Source organism: Loxodonta africana, chromosome 13 (genome assembly GCF_030014295.1).
Source record: "Loxodonta africana isolate mLoxAfr1 chromosome 13, mLoxAfr1.hap2, whole genome shotgun sequence".
Taxonomy (NCBI): Eukaryota; Metazoa; Chordata; class Mammalia; order Proboscidea; family Elephantidae; genus Loxodonta; species Loxodonta africana.
The window spans coordinates 76,351,252-76,375,573 of record NC_087354.1 but is presented as its reverse complement, the minus strand read 5'-3'; the positions used below and the strand labels follow the sequence as shown (position 1 = coordinate 76,375,573).

General features: G+C 40.3%; 1 protein-coding gene across 1 annotated transcript in view; it reads left to right on the top strand.

Moving 5' to 3' along the window:
* Positions 1 to 24,322, top strand: part of RNF175 (ring finger protein 175) — a 48,814-nt gene that overhangs the window by 21,596 nt on the left and 2,896 nt on the right. The window contains 2 exon segments of the mRNA XM_023557104.2: positions 4,294 to 4,427; positions 7,952 to 8,053. Coding sequence (XP_023412872.2) covers positions 4,294 to 4,427; positions 7,952 to 8,053 — 236 coding nt within the window.

The following is a 24,322-nucleotide window of genomic DNA, read 5'->3' as shown; positions in this document are numbered from 1 at the left end:
AGTCATATCTGGTGCTACATAAGACATTTAAGAGCTAACCAGTACCCATCATAAAGATCATTTATCATTATATAGCATTTGAAGGGAGCCCTGGTGGCACAGTGGTTAAGAGCTCAGCTGCTAACCAAAAGGTTGGCAGTTCGAATCCACCAGCCACTAGAAGATATGCAAAGTGTTCTAAATGTATTCTAATTATATATTGTCCCTTGGAATTAAAAAAAAAAAAATCCTCCATAAAGGTGATTTTTTTTTAACTTTCTTAAGATTAAAAGTCAGAATTAACAAACTTTCTAGTTAGATGGATTCCAGATACTAGGAACACCCAGCTTTGTTTGACGCATGCACATCCCTTTAAAACCTTACACACCAAGGGCTCCAGCTACAGGGACGACCTAGTCATTTCAGGAATTCTGCATCTCTATCCTCCGCCTATCTCTTGGTCCATAAATGGATGGATATGAAGTGGAAAAATGAGTGTGAGTGTCAAGAGAAGAGTGATCTTCTGTGCTATTCTTGTCTCTCTCCATTTATGGGGCAGAGGGCCTAACTGGACGTGATCTTGACTTCGTTAGCCCTTCATCTGCCCTTCTCCTCCACCCTAGGCTCTATCTTACTTTTTTCCTAGAGTCCAGCTTCTGTTATGAAATGCTGGAACGACATACCTTTTAGAGTTCCTCTGCCATATATCATCTATGGGACAGCTGCCTTTCTTATAAGGTTTAAGGTGAGCACAGGAGGGAGCATTTTCATCCCTGTTTCCCCAACATAAAACAGAAGTCACACCCCTTAGAAAACTCCCAGAGCCTCTTGTGCTTGCCTATGGACAGGAGAGGAAGAGAAGAGTTATATGTGCTCTGTTCTTCACTGGACCAGGAGGTAGAGATTTAACCTGGCAAGACAATCAAGGCACCAACTTTCTGGAGACTTCTTACCTAATTCCACCCCAACAGTCTTCAACTTCTTGTCATCTTCTGTTATCTTTATTCAAACACCCAAATCTTTAAAAACCACTGCTTCTAGCCATCAGCACAGCCACCAGTGACTTTAACTGCAGGTATACCTACACTTGAGCACGTGCTCAGGACTGAGGTAGGGAAGAAGCAAAGGAGGAGTACGTCTCCATTCCCACACCAGTGCCTAAGCCCACATTTGACCAATGGAATCAGAACCTCTGGGGGTGGAGTCAGGGCATCTGCCTTGTTTACAAAGCTCAGAGGAAAAGAAACGAGCTATCAAGCCATGCCGAAACATAGATGAATCTTAAATACATATCACTAAACGAAATAACCAGTCTGCATACTGAACGACTTCATTTATATGTCATTCTGGAAAAGGCAGAACTATAGAGAAGGTAAACAAATCAGTGGTTGCCAGGAATTTGGGGGGATGGGAAAGGTTGAGTATGTGAAGCACAGGAGTATGTAGGGTGGTGAAGCTATTCCTTATGATAATGCAATGGTAGATACATGACATTATGCATTTGTCAAAACCCACAAAAATTTATACCACAAAGAATGAACCTTCATGTATGAAGGTTTTAAAAGATCGTTTAGAAGGTCAGGCAGAGTATCCCAGGATAGACTGCAGACTGTGATGAGAAAAATCAAACTGTACTACAAGTGTATGAAACAGCCTCACCGAAAAGGGTGGGGAGAAAAGGTGCTGACCTAAGTAACTTTGGAAATGAGTGGAGATTTTAAGACTAAAGGCAAAAGAATCTGTACTAAGCACTGTATTCTTGCTGTCCAAGTTATTTTTCTCCAGAGTACAAGTTAATTTTGATACCACTACACACGTATACAGGAGCCCTGGTGGAGCAGTGATTAAGAACTCAGCTGCTAACCAAAAAGTCGGCAGTTCGAATCCACCAGCAGCTCCTTGGAAACCCTATAGGGCAGCTCTACTGTGTCCTGTAGGGTCACTATGAGTTGTAATTGACTGGACAGCAATGGGTACACATGTAAACTGGAATTAAACAATTAAGTAAATGGATGATGGGAGCCAAGTTTCTCACTGTTGAACTGAGAGTTTCCAGACAAGAAAGGGAAGAAGACTAGAGTGATCCATGTGGTAATGGATTAGAGTTGGAGACATTAGTATGAACTCATGTTTAGCTTAATATAAAAACAGATGGATACAACAGAAATATTTATAGACATGTGCATATACATGGGTTAGTATATACATAGATATTTCCCTGCTCTGTCAGCTGAAAGAGCCTAGAAGCAATAATACACAGTAGCAATGAGCACACCAACCACCCAGATCTTGGTTTCTAATATCGTTCTCCAATAAAAAGAACCAGGGCTCCTTTGAGAAATAGCTGGATTTAGGCCTGGGCCAGGAAATATACAAGATAAGCCTGGAGCATCTTATACTGCCAGAAAGTAAGGAAGTGCTCAACAAACAAAAACAAAACAATTATAGGAGTATGTCAAAGGGACACAAGAGTCAACAAAAAGAGCTCCCAATGGCCAAAGCTGGAATAATATGAGCAAAATAAATAAAGTACTACTGGGCTACAGCCTAAAGTATAAAATAAATATCTATGAGCCCATGATATAAGTGATTGAATAAATAAATACATGCGGGAGAATAGATAAATCCCTCATGCAGAAAAATGCCAAATAATTTACGTGGGCACTGTCCCCTCAAGGAGGCAGAGTCCAACTCCCCACTTAAGTGTGGGCTGCACAGAGTAGCCTGATATTAATTGTGGAAAATGGTTTAAAAACAAAATGAGAGAAATTTTTTAGAGTGTAGAAACTTAACAAACACTACTCCAGGCCCAGTGATCAAGGTTGACATCGACGTTGATAAATCATGTTGATAGCATGTGCCCTTGATATGATGTGATAAGAATGACATTTTACCTGTGTGTTCTTTCTCCCAAAAACCCATAACCCCAGTCTAACCATGAGAAAAATATCAGAAAAATCCCAACTGAGTGGCATTCTGCAAAATACTCCTTAAAACTGCCAAGGTCATAAAAAATAACCAAGGTCTAAGAAACTGTCACAGCCAAGAGGAACCTAAGGAAAAATGACAATTATTCTTGCTGGGCTCCTGGAACAGAATAAGGACATTAGGTAAAAATTCAGAAAATCTGAATAACATATGGACTTTAGTTTATAATAATGTGTCAGTATTGGCTCATTAATTGTGAGGGAGCCCTGGTGGCACAATGATTAAAGCTGGTAACCGAAACATTGGTGCTTTGAACCCACCCAGTGGCCCTGTGGGAGAAAAAAACATGGCGATCTGCTCCCATAAAGATTACAGCCTAGGAAACCCTATGGGCCAGTCAACTCTGTCCTATACGGTAGTTGTGAGTCAGAGTAGACTCAACAGCTCACAACAGCAACAACAACAAAAATTGTGACAAATGTACCATCTAATGTAAGATTTTAATGATGGGGAACCAGCATGAAGTATATGGGAACTTTCTGTACTACATATTTTTTCTTTAATCTAAAACTACTCTACAATAATTTTTTTTTTTTAAGTTCTCTATGGATTCTAATGCACTGCCAGTGTTGAGAACCACCCTCATCCATAGCACTGGGAAGGTACAGGAATCACAAATTAGAATTCTAAATAGGGTTTACTTTCAACAGTGATTAATCTGTATGTTTTTCAAATCACATGAGAATTTTTAAAAACTGTATAGATACCTGGGCTTATTCCAGATCTATGAATTAGAATTTCAGGAGAATAAAGGGAAAGGCCAGGTTATGAAAAAGTCCCAAAACTTTCTGTCTGATGCTGGAGCATATCCTTGGATAAAAACGATTCCACTTCAAGGACTGCTGTTGTGGAGGTTAGATTGATGGCTACAATTAGCCACGTGCTGTGGGTTCATTTGGAGTTCAGTGGGTTTTTGTCTGACCTGGAAACCTTAACCCCACTGTAGCCCTGTTACTGTGAAAAGAGGTGTTTCAAGTTCTAAAACCGAAACCAAACCAAACCTGCGGCCGTCAAGTCAATTCCAAGTCGTAGTGACTCTATAGATACAGTAGTATCTACAATAGGGTTTCCAAGGTATAGACCTTTACAGAAGCAGACTACCACACCTTTCTTCCACTGAGCAGCTGGTGGGTTCCAACCACCAACCTTTTGGCTAGCAGCCGAACCCTTTAACCACTACGCCACCAGGTCTCCTTTTCAAATTCTAAACCACCTTAAAAACAATGAAGGGGGCCACCTGGCCTAGTGCCTGGCAGTAGCTTCCCTGCTTCCAGAGAACAGCACGTGTCCTTCTTCCCAACTGTGCTGTGGTCATTTCCTTAACAGTTCTACAACATCAGCGGGATGTCCACAAGGAGCTTGTCAGACAACATCTGTGCCGTCTGTGGGCAGGAGATCATTGTGGACCTGGACGAAGAAGGATTCATTGAGAACACCTACCAGCTTTCGTGCCATCGTGTGTATCCTTTCCACTGGAAACCACTTGGCCTCCATCAAGCCGAAGTTGGGAGGTAGTTTTCAAATGATCTGTGTTGTGCACGGCACAGGGCAAGGCTGGGAGGACCATCTCATTATCCTCCTCTTTTTCTCTCCTCCTTCTAGTCCCTTCCCTTCTGCCTTGCTTGTCTCTAGTCCTGAAACCCCAGGCCTTTACCCTCCCACCCACCCGTGTCTTTGAAACATTCTGATTATGCCTGTTGACAAAAGAACTTAAATAAGACTCTTAGCACCACATGGACAGGAAGTCAGCATCATCAAGAAGGGCGTTGGTGAGAAACGTTAGCTGTAGTCATAAATGAACAGCCAGCCAGGAAGGACCATGGATAGAAGGGGTTTGGAGGTGAGGGAAAGAGTACAGGGTGAGCCGTAGGGAGAAGCTCAGGCCCATCCAGGTGGAGCCCTGTGTCTGAATCTCACTGGACCAAGGAATGCAAGTGTGCTTTGCCTACAAGTAATCCTAGGAACTCTCTTGTGTCAGGAAAAGTAATGGGGTCATCCAGAAGAGAAAATCAAGCCTCTTGATCAGCTTTGGTCTTGAAAAGAGGATAATGTCACAAGCATCAGGATACCTGAACTTGCAAGAGAGGGACCCAAGTACCTGAAGATGATTTGACCCCTCTGTCTATGAGTTGCTCCCAAAATAGCCACCTATTGGCTGGGATTCTTTAGGTACCAGGCAAGCTCCAGTCTGGAAACTAGCATTCTCTGGGAATTCCAGTAACCACTGAGGAAGACCCATGCTGAAAGCTGCTGGACCAAAACCCCTGAACAAAGCAGCCTGTGCTGCTCAAGCATGCCACTATGGATACCAAGCTTGTGCTTGGATTGGCCCACAGTTGGTATTTTAATTCCTTCCTAAATGCAAAAAAAAAAAAAAAAAAAAAGGCATTTGTTTTTATTTTATAGTGCTGTATCAATTTTATAATAGTATCACTATATACCCAGTCAGTTCAAATCTCTGGCATTATGAGGTGGTTAAACCATCCTGTCTTCTGCCTCTGAAGCCCACTCAGTCCTCAATACCCTAGATGTGCAGTGCCTGTGATTCACTTCTGTTTAACCTGGCCAGTGTCCACATATTCAATCCTTAGGCTGAAAAAGTGGACCAAATGCATCTGAACTGTAACTGGAGCCCTTACTCCAACATTTAAGCCTTAAAATGTTAAGGGAAGAAACACAAAGATATCCCATATGGAATACTATGGTGGTTTTTCAGTGTAATATACCTTTCCGAAAAAAACTATCATTCTTAGCAGAAATTTTCCAAGTCTGGCCCTAATTTTAAATCTGAATTACTTTTCAAATTTTGGAACAGAGCCCCTTCTGCCATTTACAAGTGGAAATATTTTCTCTCTCCACCTTTAAAGGCCCTTAGGGATTGTTGTACGTGTGTGCATGTGTAATTTGGAATGTAGTCACCTTTAAATTTGCTTTGCAGGGAGTATTATTAATGGCCATTTGAGCATGAGTCATCTGAAAGAGGAGTGGACAAACATGAGTCATAGTAACAAGGAGGGATCTCTGAGTGTTGCTCTGCGGCAGTTCTGCCAGTGTGGAGGTTTTCAGCATTGAGATTTTGAAGATGAAAGGAGGTATTAAAGAGGAGATGGAAGGATTAAAGAGCAGGTGGACATTTCAGTGCTGGTTCTATGGCTCTGAAAGCTATGCCTATCTAGAGGACGGGGGCTGTACTCCAGCCCTTTTAAACGAAGGCTGTGTGGATTTTGATGAAAAATTTTTGTTATAACACACCACTATATGTTAATCCAAGCATTTTGCAAAAGTGACCCCAACTGCAAGAACATAAAATAGTGGAAACTCTTAGTTGCACACGGATTTAGTATTGAGGAATTACATACATGACCTTGACTTGTCTATACCTCCAGGATACTCTGCTTGTTAGTGAGGTACCTTCTAAATCATTGCTGTTAATACGGCTGTGTAGTGTAGCGGGCCAGTCAGAAGACCACGTGATCTTGGCCCAGAAAGCCACGTTGGGATCATAGATCATAGAAACAAATCTATAAAACAGATCTCATTACAGTTAATCATTTTGCCTCAATCCACAGTATTGGAGAACTTGGTAAAAGAAACAGGTCCCTAGCTGGTGTAAACAGTTTACTCTTGGCTACTAACCAAAATGTTGGTGGTTTGAACCCACCCAGTGGCACTTTGAAGAAAAAGACTGGTGATCTGCTTCCGTAGAAGGTTACGGCCAAGAGAACCCTATGCAGCAGTCCTACTGTGTAACAAACACATGGGATCACCATGAGCCATAATCAACTTGACAGCAACAGGTTTGGGTTTGTTTTGTTTTTTGTTTTTGATGGTAAAAGATACTCACCTGTTCTAATATCTATTTCCCAAAAATAATCAGTTTTGAGTGATTCATTCCAATATTCGGTCAATAAATATTTCCTAGTCACTGCTTAGGGTGCTGAGGACACAGATATTAATAAAACCTAGTCTCTGCCCACAAGTAATGTGTGAGCTAGAAACAGACATGTAAGTCCACAGAAAGTAGTGATACAGCATCGTTCACGCTCTAATGAGAGTCAGTCCTTGTATGGGAAAACTTGGGGCTCGCTGTCAACTTTGGGGGAGAAGGGTCACACTTTCTGGATGAGGTGAAGTATACAAATCAAGTTTTAAATGCCTAGAGTCTGAGGAGTCAAGATTATAAGGCTTATGATCTACTAAATAGGAGCCCTGGTGGCACAATGGTTAAGCACTTGGCTGCTAACCAAAAGGTCCGTGGTTCGAACCCACCGGCTGCTCTGCAGGAGGAAGATGTGGCAGTCTGCTTCCATAAAGATTTATAGCCTTGGAAACCCTATGGGGTAGTTCTCTGTCCTACAGGGTTGCTACGGGTCAAATAGACTCTATGGCAGTGGGTTTAATGAGTTCTATTAAATATAATTGGTTCCTTATCAGTAATAAGTTAGAGGGGAAAAAAACTTATGATGTTAATAGAAATATTGGTGAGGTATATGACCACAAATAATTTTAACTATTCTGAGTGCCTGAGACAAGTCTGATTGCATCATAAGTAACGAGTAATGACAGAAAGTCGTAGACTAAGGAAAGACCATGGTAAACGTGCAAGAAATGCACAATAAGCAAGATACGGCTGATATTATGTAATCCGGTTTACCAGACTTACATTCATATAGGGCATTACTGTAAAAATGCACTTGCACAGTCTTTAGCTAAGTGAGGCGAGAGGAGCAAATAAAGCCAAGACACTAAATAAATTCCTCAAGGTCATAAAGGTAATGCACCTTTGAGTCCAAGCTCGATGCCTGAGAAGTTTGAAAGTCCTACAGTCATCTCCCTAAAAAAGAGATGTGCATAATCAAGTCATGGGTGACAGCCATTCTCACCCTCCACAACTAGACCCTAAAATGGGATAATTTCCATTTTGTCATCAGGAACAAGGCATTGTTCTTTAATATCTAGAAGCTTCCCTAACAAGATGCTTAAGCTTTCATGAATTCTGCATCCGAGGCTGGTGTATTGTTGGTAAAAAGCAGACTTGCCCTTACTGCAAAGAGAAAGTTGATTTGAAGAGGACGATCAGTAACCCGTATCCTTTAAGAAAAAATTGCGGTATTTTCTCAAATGTTTCTAGTGATACATCCTTCAGTCCGAATTGTCATTATCTTTGTATAGTTACAGCAGAAACTCCCTGTTTTTCTGAACCACCTATTTCAACACAAATTTTATTGGTCTCTTTTCTCCCCTGTACTTGTATTAGTTTTCTGGTTATGAAGTTGAGTGCTGAAGAAGATACATTCCACTCTTTATCTTCCATATTTCCTATTGTAAGGGTGTAGTGATAGGACATTGTAAAAGATAAATAGATGAAATGATAGATAAATGGATAGGTAGATAGATAAGTAGGTAGGTAGGCAGATAGATAGAAATGATGGATGGATGGATGGACAGGATGGATGGGTGAATGGGTGGGTAGACAAATAAATAGATTGAAATTGAAATTTTTTAAGCCCCAAATATGAATCAGAGTATGAATCGGTTATATTTTTAGAATATAACAACTTTTATTTTTTCCAGAGACAGGATTTTGCCCTCAGACTTCAGCTTTTTTAATTCCTTGCCATTCCTCATCTTTTCTAAGGCTAAGCCTTGGTGAGAATAATATTAAAAGGAAATGAATACCTACAGACTTGGTCAGTTCATGGCAGCAACTAGGATTTTTATAGGGACCAGGGAACCCCCAACTGAATAAACCCAAATCACATTAAAGTCACAGGAAAGTAACAGCCCTATCCAGAGGTGACTAAAAAGGCTTACTCATCAAACTCACAGTCCCAAGACTATGGAATATCTCTTCCAGGAGATGAATGGGATTAAAACATAGCCCCCACCCTGCCCAAGCCCCCGTAAGTAGAAGGGCACTGAGAGGTAGGCACCAATCTGCCAAACACTCTCTCTTTTCATAAAAGTGTACCTTTCAATACCTTCTGAGTGATGGTCATTTACATTTTACAGCCTTCCTTTCTCCATGTTTCCCTCCTCGGCGGCTACCCTAAATGTCCAGGTTAACAATGGCTACTGACAGTAACACCCTCATCTCTGAGCACTGCAAATGAAAAGAAAGACTCCTGAGTAGGGCATCAGAGAAGGGGGCAGCATAGAGGGGTCTTTGGGTGTTAGGGCCATGCCACAGCAACAGAGAAGACACTGTGGCAGCCACCCACTCCATCTCAAGGCCTGGCCTCTCTTGGTGAGTCAGCACAACTCAAGGCTAAAATACCTGATGTGCCCTGCTCTTTCCTTTTCATTCACATCCCTGACTTTCCCTTTTAATATGAGGAGACAGGTCCAGAACAGGTTTTGGCTAATGACTTACTTATAAAACTGCGGTACATACATCTTTTTTATAAACTTGGTGTTTAATATGATCATAAAATGATAGCATAAATAACAAAGGGAAGTTGGAATCTTTATGTATTCTTGAGAGAATAAAAATTAATGCACTTTTTTTTCTTTGTACTTTAGATGAAGGTTACAGAGAAAAACTAATTTCCCATTAAATAGTTAGTACACATATTGTTCTATGACGTGGTTAATAACCCCACAACATGTCAACACTCTCCCTTTTCGACCTTGGGTTCCCTATTACCAGCTTTCCTGTCCCCTCCTGCCTTCCAATCCTTGCCCCTGGTCTGGTGTGCCCCTTTAGTTTTGTTTTTTTTTTTTTAAAAATGGGCCTGTCTAATCTTAGGCTGAAGGATCAGTCTCAGGAGTGACTTCATTATTGAGCTAAAAGGGTGTCTGGGGACCATACTCTTGGGGTTTCTCCAGTCTCTGTCAAGCCAGTAAGTCTGGTCTTTTTTTGTGAGTTAGAATTTTGTTCTACATTTTTCTCCAGCTCTGTCTGGGACACTCTATTGTGACCCCTGTGAGAGCAGTCAGTGGTGGTAGCTGGGCGCCATCTAGTTGTACCGGACTCAGTCTAGTAGAGCCCATGGTAGATGTGGTCCATTAGTCCTTTGGACTAATCTTTCCCTTGTACCTTTAGTTTTCTTCATTCTCCCTTGCTCCCAAAGGGGTGAGACCAGTGGGGTATCTTAGATGGCTGCTCACAGGCTTTTAAGACCCCAAACGCTACTCACCAAAGTAGAATGTAGAACATTTTTGTTATAAATTATGTTATGCCAATTGAGCTAGATGTTCCCCAAGACCATGGTCCCCACAGTCCTCAGCCCAGCAATTCAGTCCCTCAGGGAGTTGGGATGTGTCTATGGAGCTTCCATGACCTTGCCTTTTACAAGTTAGGCTGGCTTCCCCAGTAAAAAATTAATGCATTTTTTATTAAGACTCAATTTAAGAAAAAGCTAGATGTGCAATATCTGCTTTTTGTTTGTAAAATTGTTATCAGAGATACTACACATTAATTAAGCTCCCTTACCAGAATTTTTTTTTTAATTGTGTGTGTGAAGGCTTACAGCTCAAGTTAATTTCTCATACAAAAATATATACACATACTGTTATATGACACTAGTTGCAATCCCTATAATGTGACAGCACACTCCCCCTTTCCACCCCAGGATCCTGGTGTCCAGCCAGCCAGCTCCTGTCCCTTTCTGCCTTCTCAGCCTACCCCTGGACAGGAGCTGCCCATCTAGTCTCATGTATCTGCTTGAACTAAGAAGCACATTCTTCACAAGTGTTATTTTATGTTTTATAGTCCAGTATAATCTTTGTCTGAAGAGTGGGCTTTGAGAATAGTTTTAGTCCTGTGTTCCCTTGGCACAATTTATCAAATATAGTAACCAGGAAAATGTGTGTCTTATCTCTTGAACTGGTGTGATTTTTTTTAATATACAGCCACTTTCCTCTGATGAGCTGGCTGCAGGAAAGCCAAGCGCTAAGTTTTTGCTCCATTATAATAATTTCTATTATCCTTGGGTTTTTCAGAATAGCCATTCCTCTCCTCCTCCTTCTTTTAGTATATGACCCTTACCTTTTATTCTCGCTTCATACTTGGGATTTTATTGTAAACTCATGTTATTTTTGAAAATAAGTGTGGTGTAAATAGCAATTTTATTTGTCTATAAATATCATGCAATTAGAAAATGGGGCCAAGATGGCTAACTACTCAGAAGCTTCCACTGAATCCTCTTGCAACAAATACCAAAAAAACAAGTGAATCAATTACATATATGACAATCTACAAACCCTGAGCATCAAACACAGAACTAAGGAATTCATCTGAGTGACAGAGGAGCAAGAGACAGTGCAGAAGCAGCAACGAGTTGCCGAGCCTGTGCTGCACCTCAGCTCTGATTCCTTGGCACTATTCTTTAGCATGAATGCAGCAGGGCTGATGGTAGTTTCCTGACACATGGCAGATTCAGCAAAAGAAGGCAAGCAAAGTGGCACACCCCTGACCCTGTGGCGTGTCCACAGCATGGCTGGCTACAGAGTTCAGGAAGCGGCTGCTTCAGTGAAAAAAAGGCAAATAAAGTGCCAACATCCTGATCCCCAGTGTGACGGCTGCCAGTCTGGCTGTGGGGTTTAGGACAAAGCTGCTTTAGCTAAAGAAGGCAAGTGTGAGACACAGTCTTAACCCCCTGGGCTAATCTTGGCGGGGACCCAGCCAGCACACACAGGCTTCACATGCCTCTGGAATCTGAGATGAAACAGTGCTCTCAACACAAGATAAGTGATTTGGTCTAACCACACACGGATCTAATAGCTTCTTCTTCTGGAAGTACTCTCTCTTAACCCTCCCCCTGCTTCATTAGCAGTTGAATTCCCTGGGCCTGAGATAGAACATGCCACGTGCCCTCTCTGACCCATTCTCCTGGCCTGAGAGAAGGAGCAATTTAACGAACAGGGGAAAAATACTTTCCCAACTCCCCTAAACTGGAAGCTGAGGCCAGAAGCGGCTCCAGTCCAGGCATAAGAGATCCACGGACTTTAGCTTTCACCCCTACATGGAACCAGGCAGCTATTAAAATGCAAGGGCAAATCTGTTAGAGGTCTGACTGTAATTGTTTCAGCTGTGCAGCGGAAGGCAGGTTTTGGAGGTCTGATACCACTCTGCGTATTAAACAGAGCCCTCACCCACCCACAGCAGGGACCTGAGGGCTGAGGCTCCATCCACACCACCTAGCCACCCACGAAAGGGGTCTGAGGGTAGTGGTGCCTACCAGCCTTTACAGGTATAAGCATTGGGTGCCTAAGATACAGCTGCAGAGCCTACCCACCACAGCACTCTAGAGAACAGAAATGCTCCTTCCTCACAGACACTTGGGGGAAGGCTGTCAGCACCCTGCCCTCCTCAGACTGTGACCCCCTGCCGCTACCAGTGCATACAACCATAACCTTCACTACTCCTCTAAGATAGTAGGTGAGAGCCTACACCACACAATAGGTAACTGACTATCAGGAGACCTGAGCTGAATCTATATGAGAATAGTGAATGGACTCATAGGCTCATATACCTGGTAACAGCTCTAACCATGTGGTAACAGGACATTAGTGCTTCAAAGGCACCAATAATCAAGTTAATGCACTCTAGTAGCCTATTTGGGTATATTGAAACAAAACCAAGCAAGAAGATAGGACACAGTGAGCAAACATAAAATAAATTATTACAGTAACTTATAGATGGCTTGGAGACAGCAGGCAATATCAAAATCGCATAAATAAGTGGACATGATTGCTTCAACAAACTCCCAAAACAGAGAATCAAGGACTGTCCTGGATGAAGATGTATTCCTGAAATTGCCAGATGCATGATACAAAAGATTAGTATACAGAATGCTTCAAAACATCAGGAACAAGATCAGACAATATACAGAAAAAGCCAAGGAACACACAGATAAAGGAGTTGAAAAAATTAAAAAGACTATTCAAGAACATAATGAAAAGTTTAATAAGCTGCAAGAATCCATAAAGAGACAGCATTCAGAAATTCAGAAGATTAACAGTAGGAAGTCAGAGGAGCAGAACTGAGGAACAATTAAGAATTGGAGAGATGGAGGATAAGGCACTTGGCACCAATACATTTGAAAAAAATCTTATAAAAGAATTTTAAAAAATGAAGAAACCCTAAGAATCATGTGGGATTCTATCAAGAAGAATAACTTGCAAGTGATTGGAATACAAAAACAGGGAGGGAAAACAGAAAATACAGAGAGAATAGTTGAAGATTTGCTGGCAGAAAACTTCCCTGACATCGTGAAAGATGAAAGGATATCTATCCAAGATGCTCATCGAACCCCATACAAGGTAGATCCTGAAAGTCACCAAGACATATCATCATCAAACTTGCCAAAACCAAAGATAAAGAGAAAATTTTAACAGCAGCCAAGTATAAGCGAAAACTCACCTATAAAGGAGAATCAATAAGGATAAGTTCAGACTACTCGGCAGAAACCATGCAGGCAAGAAGGCAATGGAACAACATATATAGAGCACTGAAGGAGAAAAACTGCCAGCCAAGAATCATATACCCAGCAAAACTGTCTCTCAAATATGAAGGTGAAATTAAGTCATTTACAGATAAACACAAGCTTAGGGATTTTGCAGAAACCAAACCAAAACTACAAGAAATACTAAAGGGAATTCCCTGGTTAGAAAATCAATAATACCAGATATCAACACAATACTAGGACACAGAACAGAGCATCCAGATACCAACTCAGACAGGGAAAACACAAAAATAAAATAAGATAAAAATAAAACACTCAAAACAGGGGATCAATGAGGTAATCATGTCAAAGATGACAATAATCAATAAAAAGGGTCTAAATAAAGTAGGCATAGATCTTCCATATGGAGAGGAAATCAAGGCAATATAGGGAGATACAAGTTAGGTTTATACTTAGAAAAATAGGGATAAATATTAAGGTAACCACAAAGAAGACTAACAACCCCACACTTCAAAATAAAAACCAAGATAAACATAAAGACTCAGCAAAAACAAATTCAACAATGAAAAAGACCGACACACAATTTACAAAGAAAAACTTCTCAGCTCAAAAAAGAAAGTGGAAAAATGAAACTATCAACAACACACACACAAAAAAAGGCATCAAAACGACAGCACTAAACTCATACCTGTCCATAATTATGCTGAATGGAAATGGACTAAATACACCAATAAAGAGACAGAGTTGCAGAATGGATAAAAAACATGATCCAACTATATGCTGCCTACAAGAGGCACACCTTAGACATAGAGACGCAAACAAACTAAAACTCAAAGGATGGAAAAAAATATATCAAGCAAACAACAATCAAAAAAAAGCAGGAGTGGCAATATTAATTCCTGACAAAATAGATTTTAAAGTTAAATACACCACGAAGGATAAGGAAGGACACAATATAATGATTAAAGGGACAATTTTCCAGGAGGATACAACCATATTAAATATTTATGCACCCAATGACAGGGCTGCAAGATACATAAAACAAACTCTATCAGCATTGAAAAGTGAGATAGACAGGTCCACGCTAGTCGTAGGAGACTTCAACACACCACTTTCGGTGAAGAACAGGACATTCAAAAGAAGCTCAGTAAAGACATGGAACATCTAAATGCCACAATCAACCAACTTGACCTCATAGACATATACAGAACACTCCACCCAACAGCTGCAAAGTATACTTTCTTTTCTACTGCTCATGGAACACTCTGTAGAATAGATCACATATTAGGTAATAAAACAAACCTTTGTAGAAAGCAAAACATCGAAATATTACAAAGCATCTTCTCTGATCATAAGGCCATAAAAGTAGAAATCAATAAGAAAAAGCAAGGAAAATAAATCAAATACATGGAAACAGAACAATACCCTGCTCAAAAAAGACTGGATTATAGAAGACATTAAGGATGGAATAAAGAAATTCATAGAATCCAGTGAGAATGAAAACACTTCCTACCAGAACCTTTAGGACACAGCGAAAGCAGTGCTCAGAGGTCAATTTATATCAATAAATGGACACATACAAAAAGAAGAAAGGCCAAAATCAAAGAATTATCCCTATAACTTGAACAACTACAAAGAGAGTAAAAAAGGAAACCCTAAGGCACCAGATTTGTGTTTTTTGAAAGCACCAAAAGAAAGCAAATAATAAAAATTAGAGCAGAATTAAACAAATTAGAGAACAGAAAAACAACTGAAAGAGTTAACAAGACCAAAAGCTGGTTCTTGGAAAAAAATAACAAAATTGATAAACCATTGGCCAAACTGACACACACACACAAAAAAAAAAAAACAGGAGAGGAAGCAAATAACCCAAATAAGAAATGAGATGGGCAATATTACAACAGACCCGACAGAAATTAAAAGAATCATATCAGATTACTATAAAAAATTGTACTCTAACAAATTTGAAAACCTAGAAGAAATGGGTGAATTCCTAGAAACACACTAGCTACCTAAACTAACACAAACAGAGGTAGAACAACTAAATAGACCCATAACCAAAGAAGACATAGAAAAGGTTAGGAAAAAAACTCCCAATAGGAGGCGGGGCCAAGATGGCGGACTAGGTAGACGCTACCTTGGATCCCTCTTGCAACACAGACTCAGAAAAACAAGTGAATCGATCACATACATAACAATCTACGAACCCTGAACAACAAACACAGATTTAGAGATGGAGAACGAACAAATACGGGGAAGAAGCGATTGTTTTCAGAGCCTGGAGCCGGAGTACCAGTCAGGTAACCTTCGGCACCCGAGTTAGGGCAGAGCCCAGGGGAGCAGACGGCACAAACAAGGGGCCCAGCCCTAGCCCCCGAACTCACTCCGGGAGGGGGCCCAGCCGGTTCACGTAGACGGCATGGCGACGCAGCCGGTGGGAGAAGTCCCCGGGAGGCGGTGACTGGTCTTGGAGCGGGGAGAGCAGCGTCCCAGCAGGGGAACCGTCCCGCCGGGATTTTTGGCTGGGCACAGGCACGGTACAAGCACAGAGAGCTGCTCCGCTCCCCTGGACTAACCCCGGGAGGGGGCCCAGCCGGTTCGCGTGGGCGGTGTGGCGACTCAGCCAGTGGGAGAAGTCCCCGGGAGGCAGCAACTGGTCTTGGAGCGGGGAGAGCAGCGTCCCAGCCGGGACACGTGGTCACGGCACAAGCACAGGAAGCTGCTCCACTCACCTGAACTAACCCCGGGAGGGGGCCCAGCCGGTTAGCGGGGGCAGCATGGCCACGCGGCTGGCGGGACGACAAGTCCCCGGGAGCAGCGACTGATTTTGGAGTCGAGAGTGCACCGTCCCAGCAGGGGAACCTTGACGTTGGGCGGGGGGCTGGCAGCGGAGGATCTGACCGTGAGTTCAGCGGGCCAGACCCCCCGGGGGCAATCTCCACACAGCCAGCACACATAGGCAACGCGCCCCGCGGGAATCTCAGATATAATAGTCATTCCAAGCAAGAGAAGCAACTCTGGCTATATTCTGAGGTGCTACTCTCCTATCTCTCTGACCCCTCCCCACCCTCCCCAGGCGGCTTCATTAACATCTGAATTGCCTGAGCCAGAGGGAGAACTCTGATAGGGATCTGACTGCATTTTTTTTAGCGGATTTTCTGGAAAAACTAGTTTCCCAGTGATGGCTCGGAGACAGCAGTCCATATCAAACCACATAAAGAAGCAGACCATGACAGCTTCTCCAACCCCCCAAACAAAAGAATCAAAATCTTTCCCAAATGAAGATACAATCCTGGAATTATCAGATACAGAATACAAAAAACTAATTTACAGAATGCTTCAAGACATCAGAAATGAAATAAGGCAAACTGCAGAAAAAGCCAAGGAACACACTGATAAAACTGTTGAAGAACTCAAAAAGATTATTCAAGAACATAGTGGAAAAATTAATAAGTTGCAAGAATCCATAGAGAGACAGCATGTAGAAATCCAAAAGATTAACAATAAAATTACAGAATTACACAACGCAATAGGAAGTCAGAGGAGCAGACTTGAGCAATTAGAATGCAGACTGGGACATCTGGAGGACCAGGGAATTAACACCAACATAGCTGAAAAAAAATCAGATAAAAGAATTAAAAAAAATGAAGAAACCCTAAGAATCATGTGGGACTCTATCAAGAAGGATAACTTGCGGGTGATTGGAGTCCCAGAACAGGGAGGGATAACAGAAAACACAGAGAAAATAGCTGAAGAACTCCTGACACAAAACTTCCCTGACATGATGAAAGACGAAAGGATATCTATCCAAGATGCTCATCGAACCCCATTTAAGATTGATCCAAAAAGAAAAACACCAAGACATATTATCATCAAACTCACCAGAACCAAAGATAAACAGAAAATTTTAAAAGCAGCCAGGGAGAAAAGAAAGGTTTCCTTCAAGGGAGAATCAATAAGAATAAGTTCAGACTACTCAGCAGAAACCATGCAGGCAAGAAGGGAATGGGACGACATATACAGAGCACTGAAGGAGAAAAACTGCCAGCCAAGGATCATATATCCAGCAAAACTCTCTCTGAAATATGAAGGCGAAATTAAGGTATTTACAGATAAACACAAGTTTAGAGAATTTGCAAAAACCAAACCAAAGCTACAAGAAATACTATAGGATATTGTTTGGTCAGAAAACCAATAATATCAGATACCAGCACAATACAAGGTCACAAAACAGAACAACCTGATATCAACTCAAATAGGGAAATCACAAAAACAAATTAAGATTAATTAAAAAAAAATACACATAACAGGGAATCATGGAAGTCAATAGGTAAAAGATCACAATAATCAAAAAAGAGGGACTAAATACAGGAGGCATTGAACTACCACATGGAGAGTGATACAAGGCGATATAGAACAATACAAGTTAGGTTTTTACTTAGAAAAATAGGGGTAAATAATAAGGTAACCACAAAAAGGTATAACAACTCCATAACTCAAGATAAAAACCAAGAAAAACATAACGACTCAACTAACATAAAGTCAAACACTATGAAAATAAGGATCTCACAATTTACTAAGAAAAACATCTCAGCACAACAAAGTATGTGGAAAAATGAAATTGTCAACAACACACATAAAAAGGCATCAAAATGACAGCACTAAAAACTTATTTATCTCTAATTACGCTGAATGTAAATGGACTAAATGCACCAATAAAGAGACAGAGAGTCATGGACTGGATAAAGAAACACGATCCATCTATATGCTGCCTACAAGAGACACACCTTAGACTTAGAGACACAAACAAACTAAAACTCAAAGGATGGAAAAAAAATATATCAAGCAAACAATAAGCAAAAAAGAAGAGGAGTAGCAATATTAATTTCTGACAAAATAGACTTTAGACTTAAATCCACCACAAAGGATAAAGAAGGACACTATATAATGATAAAAGGGACAATTGATCAGGAAGACATAACCATATTAAATATTTATGCACCCAATGACAGGGTTGCAAGATACATAAATCAAATTTTAACAGAATTGAAAAGTGAGATAGACACCTCCACAATCATAGTAGGAGACTTCAACACACCACTTTCGGAGAAGGACAGGACATCCAGTAAGAAGCTCAATAGAGACACGGAAGACCTACTTACAACAATCAACCAACTTGACCTCATTGACTTATACAGAACTCTCCACCCAACTGCTGCAAAGTATACTTTTTTTTCTAGCACACACGGAACATTCTCTAGAATAGACCACATATTAGGTCATAAAACAAACCTTTGTAGAGTCCAAAACATCGAAATATTACAAAGCATCTTCTCAGACCACAAGGCAATAAAACTAGAAATCAATAACAGAAAAACTAGGGAAAAGAAATCAAATACTTGGAAAATGAACAATACTCTTCTGAAAAAAGACTGAGTTACAGAAGACATCAAGGAGGGAATAAGGAAATTCATAGAATGCAACGAGAATGAAAATACTTCCTATCAAAACCTCTGGGACACAGCAAAAGCAGTGCTCAGAGGCCAATTTATATTGATAAATGCACACATACAAAAAGAAGAAAGAGCCAAAAGCAGAGAACTGTCCCTACAACTTGAATATAAAGTGAGCAACAAAAGAATCCATCAGGCACCAGAAGAAAACAAATCATAAGAATTAGAGCTGAACTAAATAAATTAGAGAACAGAAAAACAATTGAAAGAATTAACAAAGCCAAAAGCTGGTTCTTTGAAAAAATTAACAAAATTGATAAACCATTGCCTACACTGACTAAAGAAATACAGGAAAGGAAACAAATAACCCGAATAAGAAACGAGAAGGACCACATCACAACAGAACCAAATGAAATTAAAAGAATCATTTCAGATTACTACGAAAAATTATACTCTAACAAATTTGCAAACCTAGAAGAAATGGATGAATTCCTGGACAAACACTACCTACCTAAACTAACACATTCAGAAGTAGAACAACTAAATAGACCCATAACAAAAAGAGAGATTGAAACGGTAATCAAAAAACTCCCAAAAAAAAAAAAGCCCTGGCCCGGACGGCTTCACTGCAGAGTTCTACCAAACTTTCAGAGAAGAGTTAACACCACTACTACTGAAGGTATTTCAAAGCATAGAAAATGACGGAATACTACCCAACTCAGTCTATGAAGCCTCCATCTCCCTGATACCAAAACCAGGTAAAGACATTACAAAAAAAGAAAATTATAGACCTATATCCCTCATGAACATAGATGCAAAAATCCTCAACAAAATTCTAGCCAATAGAATCCAACAACACATCAAAAAAATAATTCACCACGATCAAGTGGGATTTATACCAGGTATGCAAGGTTGGTTTAATATCAGAAAAACCATTAATGTAATCCATCACATAAATAAAACAAAAGACAAAAACCACATGATCTTATCAATTGATGCAGAAAAGGCATTTGACAAAGTCCAACACCCATTCATGATAGGAATTGAAGGAAAATTCCTCAACATAATAAAGGGCATCTATACATCAACAAAAAGAACACCGAAGAGGAAATAACCAAATCAATACCATTCACAGTAGCCACCAAGAAGATAAAATACTTAGGAATAAATCTTACGAAGGATGTAAAAGACCTATACAAAGAAAACTACAAAGCTCTACTACAAGAAATTCAAAAGGACATACTTAAGTGGAAAAACATACCTTGCTCATGGATAGGAAGACTTAACACAGTAAAAATATCTATTCTACCAAAAGCCATCTATACATATAACGCACTTCCGATCCAAATTCCAATGTCATATTTTAAGGGGTTAGAGAAACAAATCACCAATTTCATATGGAAGAGAAAGAAGCCCTGGATAAGCAAAGCATTACTGAAAAAGAAGAAGAAAGTGGGAGGCCTCACTCTACCTGATTTCAGAAGCTATTATACAGCCACAGTAGTCAAAACAGCCTGGTACTGGTACAACAAGAGGCACATAGACCAATGGAACAGAATTGAGAACCCAGATATAAATCCATCCACACATGAGCAGCTGATATTTGACAAAGGAACAGTGTCAGTTAATTGGGGAAAAGATAGTCTTTTTAACAAATGGTGCTGGCATAATTGGATATCCATTTGCAAAAAAATGAAACAGGACCCATACCTCACACCATGCACAAAAACTAACTCCAAGTGGATCAAAGACCTAAACATAAAGACTAAAACTATAAAGATCATGGAAGAAAAAATAGGGACAACCCTAGGAGCCCTAATACAAGGCATAAACAGAATACAAAACATTACCAAAAATGATGAAGAGAAACCCAATAACTGGGAGCTCCTAAAAATCAAACACCTATGCTCATCTAAAGACTTCACCAAAAGAGTAAAAAGACCACCTACAGACTGGGAAAGAATTTTCAGCTATGACATCTCCGACCAGCGCCTGATCTCTAAAATCTACATGATTGTGTCAAAACTCAACCACAAAAAGACAAACAACCCAATCAAGAAGTGGGCAAAGGATATGAACACACATTTCACTAAAGAAGATATTCAGGCAGCCAACAGATACATGAGAAAATGCTCTCGATCATTAGCCATTAGAGAAATGCAAATTAAAACTACGATGAGATTCCATCTCACACCAACAAGGCTGGCATTAATCCAAAAAACACAAAATAATAAATGTTGGAGAGACTGCGGAGAGATTGGAACTCTTATACACTGCTGGTGGGAATGTAAAATGGTACAACCACTTTGGAAATCTATCTGGCGTTATCTTAAACAGTTAGAAATAGAACTACCATACAACCCAGAAATCCCACTCCTCGGAATATACCCTACAGATACAAGAGCCTTCACACAAACAGATATATACACACCCATGTTTATTGCAGCTCTGTTTACAATAGCAAAAAGCTGGAAGCAACCAAGGTGTCCATCAACGGATGAATGGGTAAATAAATTGTGGTATATTCACACAATGCAATACTACGCATCAATAAAGAACAGTGACAAATCTGTGAAACATTTCATAACATGGAGGAACCTGGAAGGCATTATGCTGAGCGAAATTAGTCAGAGGCAAAAGGACAAATATTGTGTAAGACCACTATTATAAGATCTTGAGAAATAGTAAAAACTGAGAAGAACACATACTTTTGTGGTTACGAAGTGGGGAGGGAGAGAGGGAGGGAGAGGGTTTTTTATTGATTAATCAGTAGATAAGAACTGCTTTAGGTGAAGGGAAAGACAACACTCAATACATGGAAGGTCAGCTCAGTTGGACTGGACCAAAAGCAAAGAAGTTTCCGGGATAGAATGAATGCTTCAAAGGTCAGCGGAGCAAGGGCGGGGATCTGGGGACCATGGTTTGAGGGGACTTCTAAGTCAATTGGCAAAATAATTCTATTATGAAAACATTCTGCATCCCACTTTGAAATGTGGCGTCTGGGGTCCTAAATGCTAACAAGCGGCCATCTAAGATGCATCAATTGGTCTCAACCCACCTGGAGCAAAGGAAAATGAAGAACACCAAGGTCACACGACAACTAAGAGCCCAAGAGACAGAAAGGGCCGCATGAACCAGAGACCTACATCATCCTGAGACCAGAAGAACTAGTTGGTGCCTGGCCACAATCGATGACTGCCCTGACAGGGAGCACAACAGAGAACTCCTGAGGGAGCAGGAGATCAGTGGGATGCAGACCCCAAATTCTCATAAAAAGATCATACTTAATGATCTGACTGAGACTAGAGGAATCCCGGCAGCCATGGTCCCCAGACCTTCTGTTGGCACAGGACAGGAACCATCCCCGAAGACAACTCATCAGACATGAAAGGGACTGGACAGTGGGTGGGAGAGAGATGCTGATGAAGATTGAGCTAATTATATCAGGTGGACACTTGAGATTGTGTTGGCGACATTTGTCTGGAGGGGGGATGGGAGGATAGAGAGAGAGGGAAGCTGGCAAAATTGTCACGAAAGGAGAGACTGAAAGGGCTGACTCAATAGGGGGAGAGCAAGTGGGAGTACGGAGTAAGATGTATGTAAACTTATATGTGACAGACTGACTGGATTTGTAAACGTTCACTTGAAGCTTAATAAAAGTTAAAAAAAAAAAAAACTCCCAATAAAAAAAAGCCCTGGCATGGACAGCTTCACTGCAGAGTTCTACCAAACTTTCAGAGAAGAGTTAACACTACTACTACTAAAGGTATTTCAGAGCATAGAAAAGGACAGAATACTCCCAAACTCATTCTATGAAGCCAGCATATCCCTGATACCAAAACCAGGTAAAGACACCACAAAAAAGTTTGTTGATTGTGACATTTAATTTTATCTCTCATGAACTTAGATGCAGAAATCCTCAACAAAATTCTAACCAATAGAATTCAACAACACATCAAAAAAAATAATTCACCATGACCAAGTGGGATTCATACCAGGTATGCAGGGATGGTTCAACATTAGAAAAACAATTAATGTAACCCATCATATAAATAAAACAAAAGACAAGAACCACATGATTTTATCAATCGATGCAGAAAAGGCATTTGACAAAGTTCAACACCCATTCATGATAAAAACTCTCAGCAAAATAGGAATAGAAGGAAAATTCCTCGGTACAATAAAGGTCATTTATACAAAGCCAAGAGCCAACAGCATCCTAAATGGAGAGAGTTTGAAAGCATTCTTCTTAAGAACAGGAACCAGACAAGGATGCCCTTTATCACCACTCTTATTCAACATTGTGCTGGAGGTCCTAGCCAGAGCAATTAGGCTAGATAAAGAAATAAAGGGCGTCCAGATTGGTAAGGAAGAAGTAAAAGTACCTCTATTTGCTGATGACATGATCTTATACACAGAAAACCCCAAAAACTCCTCAAGGAAGCTACTGAAACTAGTAGAAGAGTTCAGCAAAGCATCAGGATACAAGATAAACATACAAAAATCAGTTGGATTCCCCTACACCAACAAAAAGAACATCGAGGAAATCACCAAATCAATACCATTTACAGTAGCCCCCAAGAAGATAATATACTTAGGAATAAATCTTACTGGAGATGTAAAAGACCTATATAAAGAAAACTACAAGAAACCAAAAGAGACCTACACAAGTGGAAAAACATACCTTGCTCATGGATAGGAAGACTTAACATTCTAAAAATGTCTATTCTACCAAAATCCATCTATGGATACAATACAATTCTGATCCAAATTCAAACGACATTTTTTAATGGGATGGAGAAACAAATCACCAACTTCATATGGAAGGCCCAGATAAGTGAAGCATTACTGAAAAAGAAGAAGAAAGTGGGAGGCCTCACTCTACCTGGTTTTAGAACCTATTATACTGCCACAGTAGTCAAAAAAGCCTGGTACTGATACAACAACAGATACACAGACCAATGGGTCGGAATTGAGAATCCAGACATAAATCCATCCACAGATGAGCAGCTGATATTTGACAAAGGCCCAAAGTCTCTTAAATGGGGAAAAGACAGTCTCTTTAACAAATGGTGCTGACATAACTGGATATCCATCTGCAAAAAATGAAACAGGACCCATCAAGCACAAAAACTAACTCAAAATGAATCAAAGACCTAAATATAAAATCTAAAATGATAAAGATCATGGAAGAAAAAATAGGGACGTTAGGAGCCCTAATACATGTCATAAACAGTATACAAAACATTACTAAAAATGCAGAAAAGAAACTAGATAACTGGGAGCTCCTAAAAATCAAACACTTATGCTCATCCAAGGACTTCACCAAAAGAGTAAAAAGGCTACCTACAAACTGGGAAATAGTTTTTAGCTGTGACATTTCCGATCAGCACCTGATCTCTAAAATCTACATGATACTGCAAAAACTCAACTACAAAAAGACAAACAACCCAATTAAAAAATGGGCAAAAGATATGAATAGGCATGTCACTA